Here is a 14,553-nt window from a genome sequence, read left to right as displayed (position 1 = left end):
GTCTCACAGATTGGAAAAGCTAGATAGCCTGCTGACTCTTTCTGGTTATATGCCCTGTTTCAGGAAAACCTGATAGTTAGAATGTTCATGTGCTTAAGGTTATTTGTCCTCTCTGGGAACACTTGTATAAGGTCTTGTGCCCAGGGCCTGAAACAGGCTATTCAGTACTTCCCATACAGCTACATAAAGTGGTGAATTTCTTCCTGTAAAATGTTTTAAATGCTTTGTCTCAAATGATTAGAAGTAGATCTTTTTCACTAACATTTTATAAAAGTGCCTATTACAAGCTTGTAGAACTTTGGCCACAAGTTCATGTAACTATATATTACAGGACATAACATAAAAGAAATACTTCTTCATTTCAAAGCAGGAGTTTCTCAACTGCTAATATTCCAGGCTGTATGATTTTCTTGTTTGTTCCCTTTTTTTTTTTTTTTTTTCTCTCAACACTCTTTCTCCTATGTGTTCCTAACAACAGCCAAATCAGTTTGAAGAGGTAGTAGTGATTACATACATGAATCAATAATTAATAGAAATATCTTGACATTTGCACTAGTTTTTGAGTGTTAGAAAGTACTTTAATATTTCCCCAGGAATCAAAAATTATTCACTACTTTTACTACAACAGCAATCTTTTAGTCATTCACAAGAAAGTTGTTGCACATATAAAATTTAAGCCACATTATTCAGCTTTGGTCTGATGTGTTATTTGCATTCCGCAGTATATTGGTTTCTTATTTTATATATATGTGAGTGCCACCATCTGGATTGATATACTAGGATAACTTGAAACTAATTTTGTTACGGAGAGAGTATTTCAACATTATATTTTCTTCAGACTTGCCTTGGATGGAGGCTTGTAACACATTTAGCTGTGGCTTTTCTGTTCACATTTCTAATGTGAATATTTTCATACAGTCAAAAAGCGTCATGTTGCCAGTCTTAAAAACTTAACTTGAAATTGTTTCCAATTATTTGCTATACCATTTTCTGGGGCACACCCATAAGCAAAGAGATAAATTTGATAACTTTTTCAAATTCCTTTATTTATCCATGTGTAAAGTTTCTTGTTTTACATAACTGCAGTTGACAGCTAAGTTCTCACTAAACATATGAGAGTCCATCTTTTATCCTCGTCATATACTCGTTGGTTCAGTGTGGTCCCCTGACATTTTGAAATGAGAATTTTCTGAGAATTATGGTTGACAGACAGTTTCATTGGAATTGTGCTTAGTTGTATGGTAGACTATCTGTATATCATGGGAGTAACAGGTTTTTTTTTCAGGTTACTTATTAACACACAGCTAGTTATGCCTTCAGTCACTTGCCTGTTAGTGGCTGTAGCTGTGTAATGTTACAGATTTCCAGATAACAGCAGCAACATACTGGAATATAGAAATGTGCCTATTTCAAATCATGGTCAATGCCTACACAGCTCAAATGCATTTTTTTCCTGTGGTGCAACCTAAATTAAAAAATAGCCCACCATAATATACTAATGTGTGCCAGGAAGAAATGAATCAAGTAGCAGCAAATGCTTTGGGATTAAACTAATATTGTGTTTGTTTTCAGCTGTCCCTTGATCTGTACTACACAGAAGATGAAATTTATGAGCTTTCATATGCACGAGAGCCAAGAAGTCACCGAGCGGCAGTAAGAGCCTTTCCAGATCCTTAACAAAACAAATTTTGAGCAATTAAATTTTATCCCTTGCATTCATTTTATTTTATATGTTTTTGGCTTAGCATAAACTTCATAGACTGAGCAAAATCTGTTAAAGCATAAATAGTTTGATGGTTGAATAGGATGATGATGAAGCATAAATGAGAGCATATGTGAGACGACACCAATGTTGGTTTTCACAGTACAAACAAAAATGCAGTTACTTTTATAGAGACATCAGGCTCAACCTTGACAAACCATATTGGTTCTTTTAAGTTAAGAATTCTTACATGACTCAAATGATCAAACCTATGAGTGCAGTTTTTGTTCTTGTTTTATAAACATGGAAAAGAGGGAATTTGCAGGGTTGCCAGTGAACTGTGAGAATTTAAACCATTGTTTTGGACAGTTGAGGGAAAAGCTTGCTCTGAAGTACCACATAATTATCAAAAGTATGATGTCGGGTCAGATAAGCCATTTCTGCAGTCCTGTATCACACAGTTCACCATCACAAATTGAGGAAGCATTACACTGAAAATATTTTAACATAGTACTAATAAAGTTCCATTCAATTTATTGTAGCCTTTGACACCTTCCAGACCACCAGTAGTTGCAGACTGGGCCTCAGGAGTAGCCCCAAAACCCGATCCAAAAACCATCAGCAAACATGTTCAGAGGATGGTGGATGTAAGTACAGTTGGACTTACCTTACACCTCAATTATAGTCTCAATGTTTAGGTATGAAAAGACACAAAGCAGGGAAAAAAATAGGGCCAGACACAATCAGTGATGTCACTCTGTAAGTGAAAATAGGTCTGTCATACAGCTGCTTCTCACATAACATTAAACTGACCAAATAACCCAGGCAGCTGCACGGATTTGGCTAGAGCATCACTGACAGCATTAACTGAGTGTATTAGTACAAGTTGTGCCTTAATGATGATCTTAAAGACTGATGAAATAAGAGCTAGTGTTGTGAAGTGTTCAGTCTGTTTTATGTTGGTTTATCTATACCTTCCTACAAATCAAGAAATCATAATGCTTCTTCAGACTCAAGCAAGAAAAACAATTAAAAAAAACTGTTGTACTGTTGAATAGATATTGAGGGAAAGTGGGAGAGGAATCCTCTGAATACTGTGAAGACTTTCTGAAGTGGTAATTCAATAGTTTCTGTCCATGTTATAAACTATTCTACTATTATTTTACACAGTCTGTCTTCAAAAATTATGACCATGATCAGGATGGATACATTTCTCAGGAAGAATTTGAAAAGATAGCAGCCAGTTTTCCATTCTCATTTTGTGTAATGACTAAAGACTGGTAAGTACTTACAAACCTCTTAACCTAGTTCTGCTTATCAACTTTGTAGGTCCTGTGTGTGTTATTCTGTTGTTTTGTTGGTGGTGGTTTTGTTTGTTTCCTTTTTTTTACTTCTGTCACTAGAATGGTAAAATCATCCTCTTCACCAACAAATGGAAATGAAAACATAACTGACAAAAGCATCGTAAGAACAGAGATAATAGAAGAAGAAATATTTTTAGAATGATATGCAGTATATACTACTGAGGAACTTTCCAAAGATGGCCTGTTTGTAAAAAAAAAAAAAAAAAAAAAAAAAAAAAAAAAAAAAAAAATAGAGAGAGAGAATTGGTAAATGTCTATTTTGGCCAAATTAAAAATATTTCTCTCAACACATTAAAGCATGGAAAAATGCAAACATGGTTATTTCAAAGTTTTAAAATAGTTTTGAGGTTGCACCTCATATACAAGTAGTTCATTTATCCTTACAAGCTGCAATTGTAATGTGTAGAAAAGCTTCTGTAGACTTTGTTAATTGTTGACAAAATTACTGATATCGCTGTAGTTCTTGGCCAATTAAAGTATTGCTACTATAAATTGTGAAGGTATGTTTAGCTCTCCTTATTGTTTTTAAGAAAAGAGGTGCCTCACAAACACCTTTTCTTGTTTATTTTCAGGGAAGGTCTGATTAGCAGGGATGAAATAACTGCTTACTTTATGAGGGCTAGCTCAATCTATTCCAAATTAGGACTTGGGTTTGCTCACAACTTCCAAGAAACCACTTATTTAAGGCCTACTTTCTGCGACAACTGTGCTGGATTTGTAAGTTCACTTTTTAGTAAACTATGTTAATATTGTCTAGAAAAATGCCTATTTTTATCTCATAATTACTTTGTGTCACATACAGAAACGAATCTGCTTAAAACACCAGTGAAACTACAACCATCAGGCTATTGCCTGTGTAGCTATTTAATGTACCCTTTAGATCCCTCTTGGCAGTGCTATTATTTGTTTAAACATGGCTCCTACCTTGTGGTATTTGGCTGTGCCACTCTCCGAGAAGACTTTCTAAATCCAGAGAGCTCTGCTCTCTGGGGACAGTGACAGGACCTGAGGGAATGGCATGGAGCTGGGACAGGGGAGGGTCAGGCTGGGTGTTAGGAAAAGGTTCTGTGGTTGGGCACTGGAGTAGATTCCCCAGGAAAGTGGCACTGAGAATATTTGTATGTATGTATATCTGTAAATATTCATGGATCTGAGCCTACTGGAGTTCAAGAAGTGTTTGGAAAATGCTCTCAGAAATATGGCTTTAGTTTTGGGTGGTCGTGTGCAGAGCCAGGCGTTGGACTTGTGGGTTCCTTTCAACTTGAGGTATTCTATGATTATATGAACTCATGTCCTGGTACACACAAGCCCTGTGCCTGGCACAGGAAGGTTTAGTAAAACTGACTCCAACCACTACCTGGCTTAGCTGGGATCAAACAAGAATGCTGATGCACAATTCTACATCCACTCTAGTTTTACACCTTCAGTGGGAGCTGTTAGATCTGCTGATGTATTCATTAGAGACTCAGTTAAGCTATTTTGTTTGTGATTAAGGAACATGCATACAAATATTCTGTTTACCTTACTCTGAAGATGTGTAGATAGTTCATATTTTGATTTTTACCATTAAAAGGATATGAAAGCAAAGTACTCTGCAGGTGCTCAAATCTCAGATGTGAGTGGAGTGTTTAGTGAATATTTTTATCTAGAGGTATCAAATGTGCACAGACATATGTTAATATATTATTCTGTTTGTTTCAATTTCAGCTTTGGGGAGTCATAAAACAAGGATACAGATGCAAAGGTAAGATACTTTATTCTTTGTTAAATTTAATCTATAACCAATGGTGAATGGCAAAACAACCAAACAAAAAACCATCTTGATTTTTTCCAAGATCCATTGCTATGTCTATGGACCTATTTAATCTGGCCTCTCAGGGAGAAGGTGACAAGAATAGGATGACAGGCATGCTCCAAAAGAAATGCAAAGGTGAAGGAACTGATAGCCCTAAACTTTTGCAAACCTTCACTGAATCCCAAGGGTTGATAAACAGACCCTTCTCTTCTGATGAGTGCAATACAAATTCTCTGAAAACCATGTAACATAACAGATTCACAAGTATTTTGCAGTTTTCCACCTCATGCATCTGCTTTCTCTGCAACTTCTACAGTCAGAACTGTTACAACCATATGTTGCTATTTGATATTTTTATATTGAAAAGGAGTTTGAGGTGTATATAGCAAGGGGATATAGTTGAGTTGTTACTAAGCATATGTTTCAGGTAAGGCATGTAGAGAATCTTAAAGAAACTTTCCTGCTTCCTTTGGAAGCAACACAGTGTGAGAGCTGACCTGAAATACTACAACAGAGCCACTGAATCATGCAAAGTTTGTTTTGTTTACAGATTGTGGAATGAATTGCCACAAGCAATGCAAAGACCTGGTTGTGATAGAGTGCAAAAGAAGACCCAAAACTTCAGTTCCAGACAGCAGCCCAACATCTGCTCTTGCTTCAAACCTCTGCACACTAGGGGTCAAAGAGCAACTCCACGGTGAGGAAAGGTCATGTTAAAAAGATCAAAATATCTAGATAATTTTTGTTTTGTTCCTTTTTCTTTTAAAGATGAGTTGTACAGTATTGTTTAGGGTTTGGTTAATTTAATTGCAGAGTTTTACCAACATAGTAACTAGAACCAGTAGACCTCCAGCCCAAGCAGTAAGATCAATGGTCTGTATAAAATTTATTAACATATAAATAGCTAGAGGTTTTTCTCTGAGCTTAATGACAGGTATGCTCTGATTGTGATAGAAGACTCGTGTTTTCCTCTTTATAATCCATATTTAGGCTACTGAGATAGGGCACAGCATTGTTCCAAGAAACATGATATTGAAAGATGTCCCATGGCACCAATTTTGCATTTACTAATGTAAAAATAAAGAACAAATATTGTTTTATTTATTCATTAAAATAATATTTAATTACTGTACCTGTTGTGCTCCTTTCCTGGGATAAAATCTTGACTCAATTTATGATGCATGTTCTATAGGACAAGAAGAAGGACCATTCACGTTTCCTAATGGAGAAGTAGTGGAACACAATGAAGGCAGCAAGGACCGAACCATTATGCTGATGGGTTCCTCAGCTCAGAAAATCTCAGTAAGACTGAAACCAGCTGTGGTTCATAAAGGTACACAGACTGATTCTGTACTGCTGGTTGGTGATGTATCTCATAGGCAGACAGAGAAGAAAGAAAGGATGCCAGAAAATCCTTATCTCCAGCCTACCCCATCATCCCCATGTCCAAGCCCACTACTAAGCCGCAAAAAGGCATATGTTAAATGGGAAAACAAGGACTCCAGCCAGAAAATGAAGGAGCATCACAGCTATAAACCCTCATACCATGAACTTGAGCAGGTATGTACATAGTGAAACAAAATTGTCTTTGTACAACAGTACTGTAAAGTGGTAAGAGTGGGGTGGCTGAGTGGGAAGATGTCACACTACCACTGTACTCCAGTATAATCGCCAGAATAATCTATGAGAGGTATAATGAATTCTTAGCCGCTTTAACCACATCAGTGATGTTTCACTTCAAATGTAAATTTTAGTAGTGGTACAGGGCTTAGGGAATATATTTTGAAGCCTTTGTTATGGTTACATTCATCCCTGTAGCCTTATAAGTGACAAGTAAGAATGTGACTGTAATCCAATTGCTTAGGACAGGATGTTACTCCACAAAATGTTATTTTAAGGAACAGCCTTCTGCACATGTAATACAGGACTGGGAAACTTGAATTAGTGTTTTAACATAACTTTGACAGAATACTATTTATGTAAGGCATTACATTGAAACCAGTGTAACACTTACCTTAACAAAAGTATTTATGGCTAAAGAAAATGACTTCTACTACAAGTTTAAGACAACAATGTTAGTCAAAAAAAAATAATAATAATTCCTAGAAGTACAGAGAATATAGAATAAACAGAAAGCATACAGTGAGATGCACATCAGCTATTACTAAACAAGGAATTAGAAATCTGTTCAAAGCTTTAACATTTTCTTAAAATTAAAAAAAATAATAATGTAAATATCCCAGCCTGCCTTGGAGACAACTGTTATGAACAATGCATAGAGAAGTTTTCTGTATTTCTTTCCTCATGGATTACAATGCTGGTAAATCAGCTCTGTGTACAAGCTCCAAAATTTGTAGTGTCTACTGTTATCTCTTGCATGTGTTGATTCTCACTATGTAATCAAGCACTGTAAAGAGACACATTTCTAAAACATGTCTTAATTTAGACTCTGCTTTGGATTGTAAGAGGAACTTCTTGTTAATGACTGATAACACATCTTATAGATAGCTTTGTGTATATATGCATATATATATGATTTGCAAATGATTAAGTCTTAATACATTAACTGATTGTTAGCTAAAATGTCTCATCCTTTTAATGTTACTAGCTTACATGCAGTATCTTTTCTATCTTTAAGAGACACCTTCAACTTATGTTTAAGCCAATCAACCTAAATATACAACCAGACAATCCTGAAACAGATTTAAAATCAAATCCCATTCTCTCTTTTTTTTGTTTGTTTGTTTGTCTAGGAAAGAAATATTCTAAAGGCAGACAATGAAGGTTTAAAGATCCAGCTGGAGCAGGCACATAAAACAATCGAATCTCTTACAATCCAGAGAAGAAATCATGTAGTTGATGACCTACAGCACAGAGACTGCTCCTAGCAGAAAAGGGGAAGATCCCTATGGAAGAATGAAAGACTGAAGGTGTGACAAAGCTGCTTTACCAAGTGATCTGGAGAGCTAGTCCAAAGGATTTTAAATGGAAATGCTCTCTATTCTGTACACTTCTGTATTAGAAATACACTTTCAAGTGTATCAATGAATTCCTTTGACCTTTTTAAGGTAATTTAGCACCATCTGCACAATGAAAATCCAATCTTCTGGGATTGCTTTTAAAAGGAGCAACACTGTTCCTGAAGTTTATGTTCGTGATGGATTCCACAGTGAGTTGGCTGCAGGCAGCACACATTACTCTACAAGTGTTCTGACAACATAGCTATTCATAAGACTGTCACGTCAGATTTGGTCCAAATTCAGGTTTGTAGAAACATGGTCCATAAAGCTAAGCATTTAAGTAAAACTGCAGAAATATTTCATTGAGAGAGAGTTCCTTCTCATTGTGTCTGAAAACAATTAAAATCATTACATGGACTGTGACTTGTATTTCTGAAGTTTAGCAAAAATATTAAAATAAGTAAAGCTAATGATATTTGATTACTTGATTCTTTAGGCTTTGTTAGGATAAACTGACAGATGTTTTAAAACTCCTTCAGAGCTTTGTAGTCCTGCTGCTCAAATGCTTACCTTTGTTAAGGTAATATATAAGACTTGAGAGTTTAGAGTGAACACTGCTTCCACTTTTGTGGAAATCAGCCCTACTTATTCAGCTTAAAGGATAGCTTGCTGTTCCTTTACCATAAATATGGGACAAAGTTGATTATTTTTTTTATAATGTCAAATGACACCAGTGTTGCAACATCTGAGTAAAACCTTAAAGGCCATATTATGAGGGAAACTGTATAGTAATCCCAGTGCAACAGATAATGTATTTTGGAGCTTCTAACATCTTAAAGCTCTAACCAGGATTTCTCCATTATCTTTCTCAGTTTTCACATGCACTTTAGATAAAGAGTCAAGATGACCATGCTCTCATGTGTATAAATTTTGTATAGCAAAAGGTGCTAGGGAGTTAACTTAGTTTTCTTAATGCTATTAAGTGTTCATACTGGCAAAAGATGACAAAACAGTCTTTCAAGTTACTGGTATATTTGTCAAAATAGTCAATTTTAAAATTGCATTTGCATTTCAAGGTAATTCTTACACTTACAGCTGTATAAAACTCACTTGCATTTATCAAGCAGGCATTTCTCATCAAACATGTAAACAGCAGAAAGTTAAAATTAATATATTTACTAATAAATTATACTTAATGCTCTTCAAAACTTGCAAGTTACTTTACAAACTCCATTATAGATTGAATTTTTAGTTGACCCATTATAATAGCATGCGTGCTTTGTGTTCAAAGTGGCATAAGTGTATGTTCTATCTCTAGTTTACAGTCATTAATTGTCAAGTATATGAATGGTTTAATTATTGTTTAAAAAAAAAAAGACAACATTGGAAACTACTTTGAAGTTTAGTGGTTCTAAATCCTTGTTTAGCATTTGGATTGTGCTTGTACCTCCATGACTGGAAGGAGACAGTAGTAATAATGGAGTTTGTTATTTACCGTAAATAAATATGGTATGTAAAAAATTGAAATGCATATAGCAGCTGTGAAGATTGTGCAACTTTTGTTCCTCATACACTAAACCTGAATTATTAACAGTTAACACGTAATTGCACTTTGATTAGTGAAGCAGTCGAAATGGCTTTCAGATCATGTTTGTAAATTTGCTTTGCCAATTTTCTGTAAGCTTCTTGATATTTGTCCTCTATGCAGGACTACAGCAAGAACTTCTGATATGCATTTAGCAAACAAAAGTCTACTTCTGCAACAAATAAAACAGGGTAAATACTGAATGTATTTTCATGTATTTGGAAAATAGCTAAAAAGAGCAACAAAGACTGGTAAATCCTGTTGTGCAGCTAACTGCTTGCTTATGCTCTGAACTCTGGATTCTAATAGAATTTCTGTATGTGTATATACATATATATACTTTGTTCATTTCCTTCCCTCCCTCTCCAAAGTAGACAAGCTAATGTCAACAGCTGGCCCAAAGACCAGCATTATTACGTTAAGAGTACTAAGGGTTTTTTTTAGTGCTTAATGCTTAAAATTGAGTTAAGACCATATTTGTAAATGTTAATGTTTCTCTTTGTCATCCTATTGTTCCTACAAACAGCTTAAATGTACAAACAACACCTATTTGCAGGAACATCTGACATCACAAGTGGTGCTTCATGTGTGCTGAAAGCTTCCTGCTTCAAATGACTTGGTTGATACCTGGAAAACTTGAGAGCTCTTCAACTACCTTCAGGTTCTTTGTTTGCCAAAATCCCTTTACAATGTTGTCTGTTTTGTTCTGTTTTGGTGATAGTTCCTTCTTATTACTTTTGGAACTTCAATTTTGATGCATGAAAGACTTGTGCTAATAGCAAAAACAGACTGTAGTGGGATACTGCTGAAACAGACTAAGCTATGAGCAAACATCACATGCATCTCTGTTAATCTTAATGCTCTATGCTAGGAAAAAAATAGAGTTAAACTACCAAATGCTGTTTAAGTCTTATCAGCAAACAGTGATATTGAACACCACTTACCATTTATCTTGTTAATAAAAATGAAAAGCACTTACCTTCATGCTCTCACCAGGCTCAGCTGTGTTTCATGTAAGTATGGGAAGGAAGAAAAAATGAACACTCCTGCCCCAACTACTGTTTATTTTTAAGTATAAATTCTGATCTTCTAAAGATAAAGTAGACTGAATAATATGAAAGTTAAAATGGCAGAGCTACTTTTAATATTCAAATTAAAGACAACCGCATTTAAAGTAGCTTCTGAAAATAACAAAGCTACCCTTTGGAACTCTTTATTATAGAAGCAGTCTGTTATTCTGTTGTACCTGTTCTCTGCAGCAACTTGAAAAGTTTTTGTTTTAATGATATTAAAGAAGATTGAAAAAGTGTACAGATTGTAAAGATTTATATATAAAAGTGTAAGATTTTCGTTTAATATTTATAATTGAAAAAATATTAAAATTGCACATTACCTCTGTGTTTGTATCTGAAAAATCTTAACCTAAATTCATTTCCCTTGATTCTGTTATCTGTGACACTTCTGCTGGACTAACCTAGTGTCTGAGTCTCTACTCTCTCTTGCACCTGAGAATATTGAGAATGCTCAGGAAGCTAGGCCTGTGCAGATTATTCTTTCAGTATTTTAGTGGTTGAGACACTGCAGACACTGTTTCTGCCACTCTAATGTTCCAAGTATTGCAAAGCACGATCTTCTACTAATTCTGAATAGATTTAACAGCATGACAAAGAACCTTTCTACTAAGGCTGGCTATTACACAGACAGCATCACAGCAGCCTGAAAATTTGCTATTTACCTTACAGCAAAACTCAAAATACTGTATCTTAAAGGTGTTTTTTATGTGAGGTACTGAACATCAAAATATCTGAAAGGGGAGACAAGTTCTGTTCTATTTCAGAATTACAGAAGTTAAAAATTTAAAGTTTCACAAGTAATTAGAAGTTATTTCCTTAATTTACATAAAGACAGTAGTAACAGTCATGTAGGCCTATGCTTTTTGTCCAATTCTTTTGGACACCGACACTTTCAAATGAGACAATACAATTGGGATGTATCTGGAATCTGTCCTGTCTGGTGAAATTTTCCTGTATTGTTATCTGCCTTGTCTATTTTGGTCATGGTCATAAAAAGCAAGTTTCATCATTACTGCAAATTGCCAGCTGGAATTCTTCCTTACAAACACAGGAGCACTATGAGATAGAGAATCCAAATCACACTACAGTGATGCAAGTAATTTCAAATACAGTCATGCAAGTAACTTCAAATACAGTACTTTATTCCTCAGTGTTTACAGCTGTTAACAAAAGTCTCAAAACCTGACACAAAAATCTTTTTTTTTTCCCAATTCTCAAGCAACCAAAACCATTCACTAAGTCTGAATAAACACAAAAATGCTTACAAACATATATATGAAAAAAAAATTACAACAGAATTTTTGTTCTGACAATACTTTTTGTCAGGACTGAAACAAAAAATTGATTTAAACCTCTTCCCAAAATTATTTTAATGCTATTATTGTATCTTTTGATAAAAACATACATTCTGACAGTAAAGGAAACTGAGAAAAGGATACCTCTATGAAAGGTGGTGGTGCTTACTTTACTTTTCTACTACTGCCTTCACATTTTGGAATTATTCAAGAAAAAATGAAATGGCTTGAGTAAAAAAAAAAATCTCCAACAAAACTTCCTCCTATTTAAACTATTGTCTTCTACATGGCCCACATCAATACAATTGAACTAAGATATTGGCATACTTAACTGCTAGAATTGGATGTGGGCACACAGCTGGTTTACCTGACAGTCTACTTCATTCCAAACTGCCTTCCCTGTTACAAACTATATGAACTGGTGAGCATAAAAGCACCAAGACACATCCACACACACAGTTAAAACAGTTCAACTAAACCAGTGCAATTTCAGATCTTGACTGATGAAATTTTTATGTAGAGACAAACCACCCGAATTTCCTTGATATTATTAAATGCTTGGCTGCAGTTCAGAAATTACTTGTAACAGAAACAACATCACTGGAATGAGGAAACAAAACTTAAAATTAAGGCTTTGTTTGTTAAAACTTACTCTTTCCACTTCCTTGCTGATCAATACTTCTCAAGTCCAAGGCCAGTAGACTCACCCAGAATGTCATGAACTTGTGAGCCATTCTGTAGCACTAGGCAAAAATCAAGCTCAAAAGCAAGTACACCAGTGCTATGTTTCCACATGACCCATGAAGACCTCTGCAATGACAGCAGACACTGACAACAGAAATGAGCATAGGAAAAAGTGATAAAGAAACCATACTGCTAGCAGGTAGGTGAAGTTAGGCCAGCAGAGTCAACTCATTGCACCAAGTTTACATCCAAGCCAATGTGTTCAAGCAAGGAAAACTGCCCTTTTTTGGTAGGCACCTGCTGGGACCCCAGGTATGAATAAGACTCCATCAGTCCCATCATAAAGCAGCACACTCAAACAAGCAATCATTCAGGGAAGTTCCAGGAGGGAATTTTCAAGTTATCTAGACTAAGATTTCAACTGAACGTGTTGGTGGTAACTAATTAATAACATCTTACACAGGCTTTTAAAGGATGTGATAGATAATCCCAATTTTAAACAGAGCTTTACATTCGTGCACAGATCTGCCTCTGTAACTGAGGACACGATGCACGTGTCCCTGAAGACAGGGTAACAACTTGAAAGCAGACCAAATACAGACACCAACAGTAGATTTGTGAAAAAACAAAAAACAAGAAAACCACACCTCATAACTGTGGAACATAAACTACAATCAAATCTTAAGAGTTCAACCTGCAGTTAAGACTAAGTTATATATTCAGTGGAAGTGCTGGAAGGTTTCTGTGCTATGCCATCAACACACATGCCAAGGTTTATCATATGTCTTCCTGAATCTCTCTGCAGTAATGTGATCCTGATAAATACTGTCATGAATATACACTTGGGCATTGTCTCCCTGTTCCACATCTACTCAGGTAGCATCATAACAAGGGAGATCTCAAGAAGCTGGACAACAGAAATTGCCTTCTTTAACTGACAGCCGTGAACTTGCCTATATGTATTTACAGCCGTAATTATACAAAATCTAACTCCTCACCTAGATGCTCTTCTCCTAGCGTAGCACTGTGTGTGAAGGAGAAGATATCCACATCATATCAAGATGGAATTTCTTAAGTTATCAGACCATTTGGTTGGCAGAATAAGAGAAGAAAAGCCTTTGAAAATTACAATTGCACTTTTTCCAGAGAACTCAATGGGGAAGAACAACTTGTGTATGAGATACCTTACCAAGCGGGAGGGAAAAAAAAATAAAAATGGAAAAGAAAAAGAAATGGCACGTTCTTTCTCAGAAAGCTCAGCTTTACTCAACCTTTATTTTTAAAGGCTGATGCAAAAGGAATGAACTCCCACTGGACATGATTGTTGCAGACATTTCCAGCTCAATCCGATCTTAAAATACTTTTATGAAACCTCAATAAAACGGAAAACAGGTAAAATGATAATAAACATTAAAAAAAGTCACCATTATTCTTATTTTATGGTACAAACTTTGACTTTCAATTAGTCTCTAATATATTTATGAACACACAAAGCTACCTAATTTTATCAATTTCTCTAGAGAAGTAATTCAGAATATTACTTTTATGACAAGTTTTGGAATAATAAGAAACCTAAATGAATAATTTTGACCAAAGCCTTAAGGGTTTTAACATCTAAATTCTTCTACATGTCTGATAAGAAAACTGGATGAAGAGAAAAGCCTGAAAGCAGCATTCTTCTGAAAGTGTTTCCCTCTGGTTCTTAGGCCTGTTTTTTTTTGTTTGTTTGTTTGTTTTTTTGTTTGTTTTGTTTTGTTTTTCTCCTCTTCTCTCTCTCCGTACTATACAGTTTTAGGAGCAAGGGAATGGACATGCAACATGCAATAATTACAGAGGCCTGAACATCAAAAAATTATTTTTACTTTAAAAAGGTTTTTATTCAGTTTTCTGAGGCTTATTTTAAATAAGAGGACATAATAAAAAAAAAACATGACCAGTACGAAAAACAAGGATTCTAGTCATAATATTTTAGTATAAAACTTCTCTTCAGTTAACTAAAAGAATTCAATGACAACATCAGTTGGTCTAAAGCAATGATTCATATGGTCATACTTAAATCTAACCTAAACCAAAGGTACCATAGCTACATTTCTGA

At 35.2% G+C, this 14,553-nt stretch overlaps 1 protein-coding gene across 1 annotated transcript in view; it reads left to right on the top strand.

Annotated features, from left to right (window-relative positions):
- RASGRP1 (RAS guanyl releasing protein 1) overlaps positions 1–7,749 on the top strand; it is a gene marked incomplete at both ends in the record, with an annotated part of 39,529 nt that extends 31,780 nt beyond the window's left edge. Inside the window, 8 exons of the mRNA XM_084287891.1 lie at positions 1,573–1,653; positions 2,245–2,349; positions 2,873–2,982; positions 3,639–3,783; positions 4,774–4,810; positions 5,412–5,558; positions 6,054–6,421; positions 7,615–7,749. Coding sequence (XP_084144017.1) covers positions 1,573–1,653; positions 2,245–2,349; positions 2,873–2,982; positions 3,639–3,783; positions 4,774–4,810; positions 5,412–5,558; positions 6,054–6,421; positions 7,615–7,749 — 1,128 coding nt within the window. The remainder of the gene's footprint in view (positions 1–1,572; positions 1,654–2,244; positions 2,350–2,872; positions 2,983–3,638; positions 3,784–4,773; positions 4,811–5,411; positions 5,559–6,053; positions 6,422–7,614) is intronic.
- Positions 7,750–14,553: the final 6,804 nt, after the last annotated feature.

The sequence above is a fragment of the Netta rufina genome, assembly GCF_964035555.1.
Source record: "Netta rufina genome assembly, chromosome: 5".
Lineage (NCBI taxonomy): Eukaryota > Metazoa > Chordata > Aves > Anseriformes > Anatidae > Netta > Netta rufina.
This window is presented reverse-complemented; position numbering and strand designations above follow the sequence as displayed.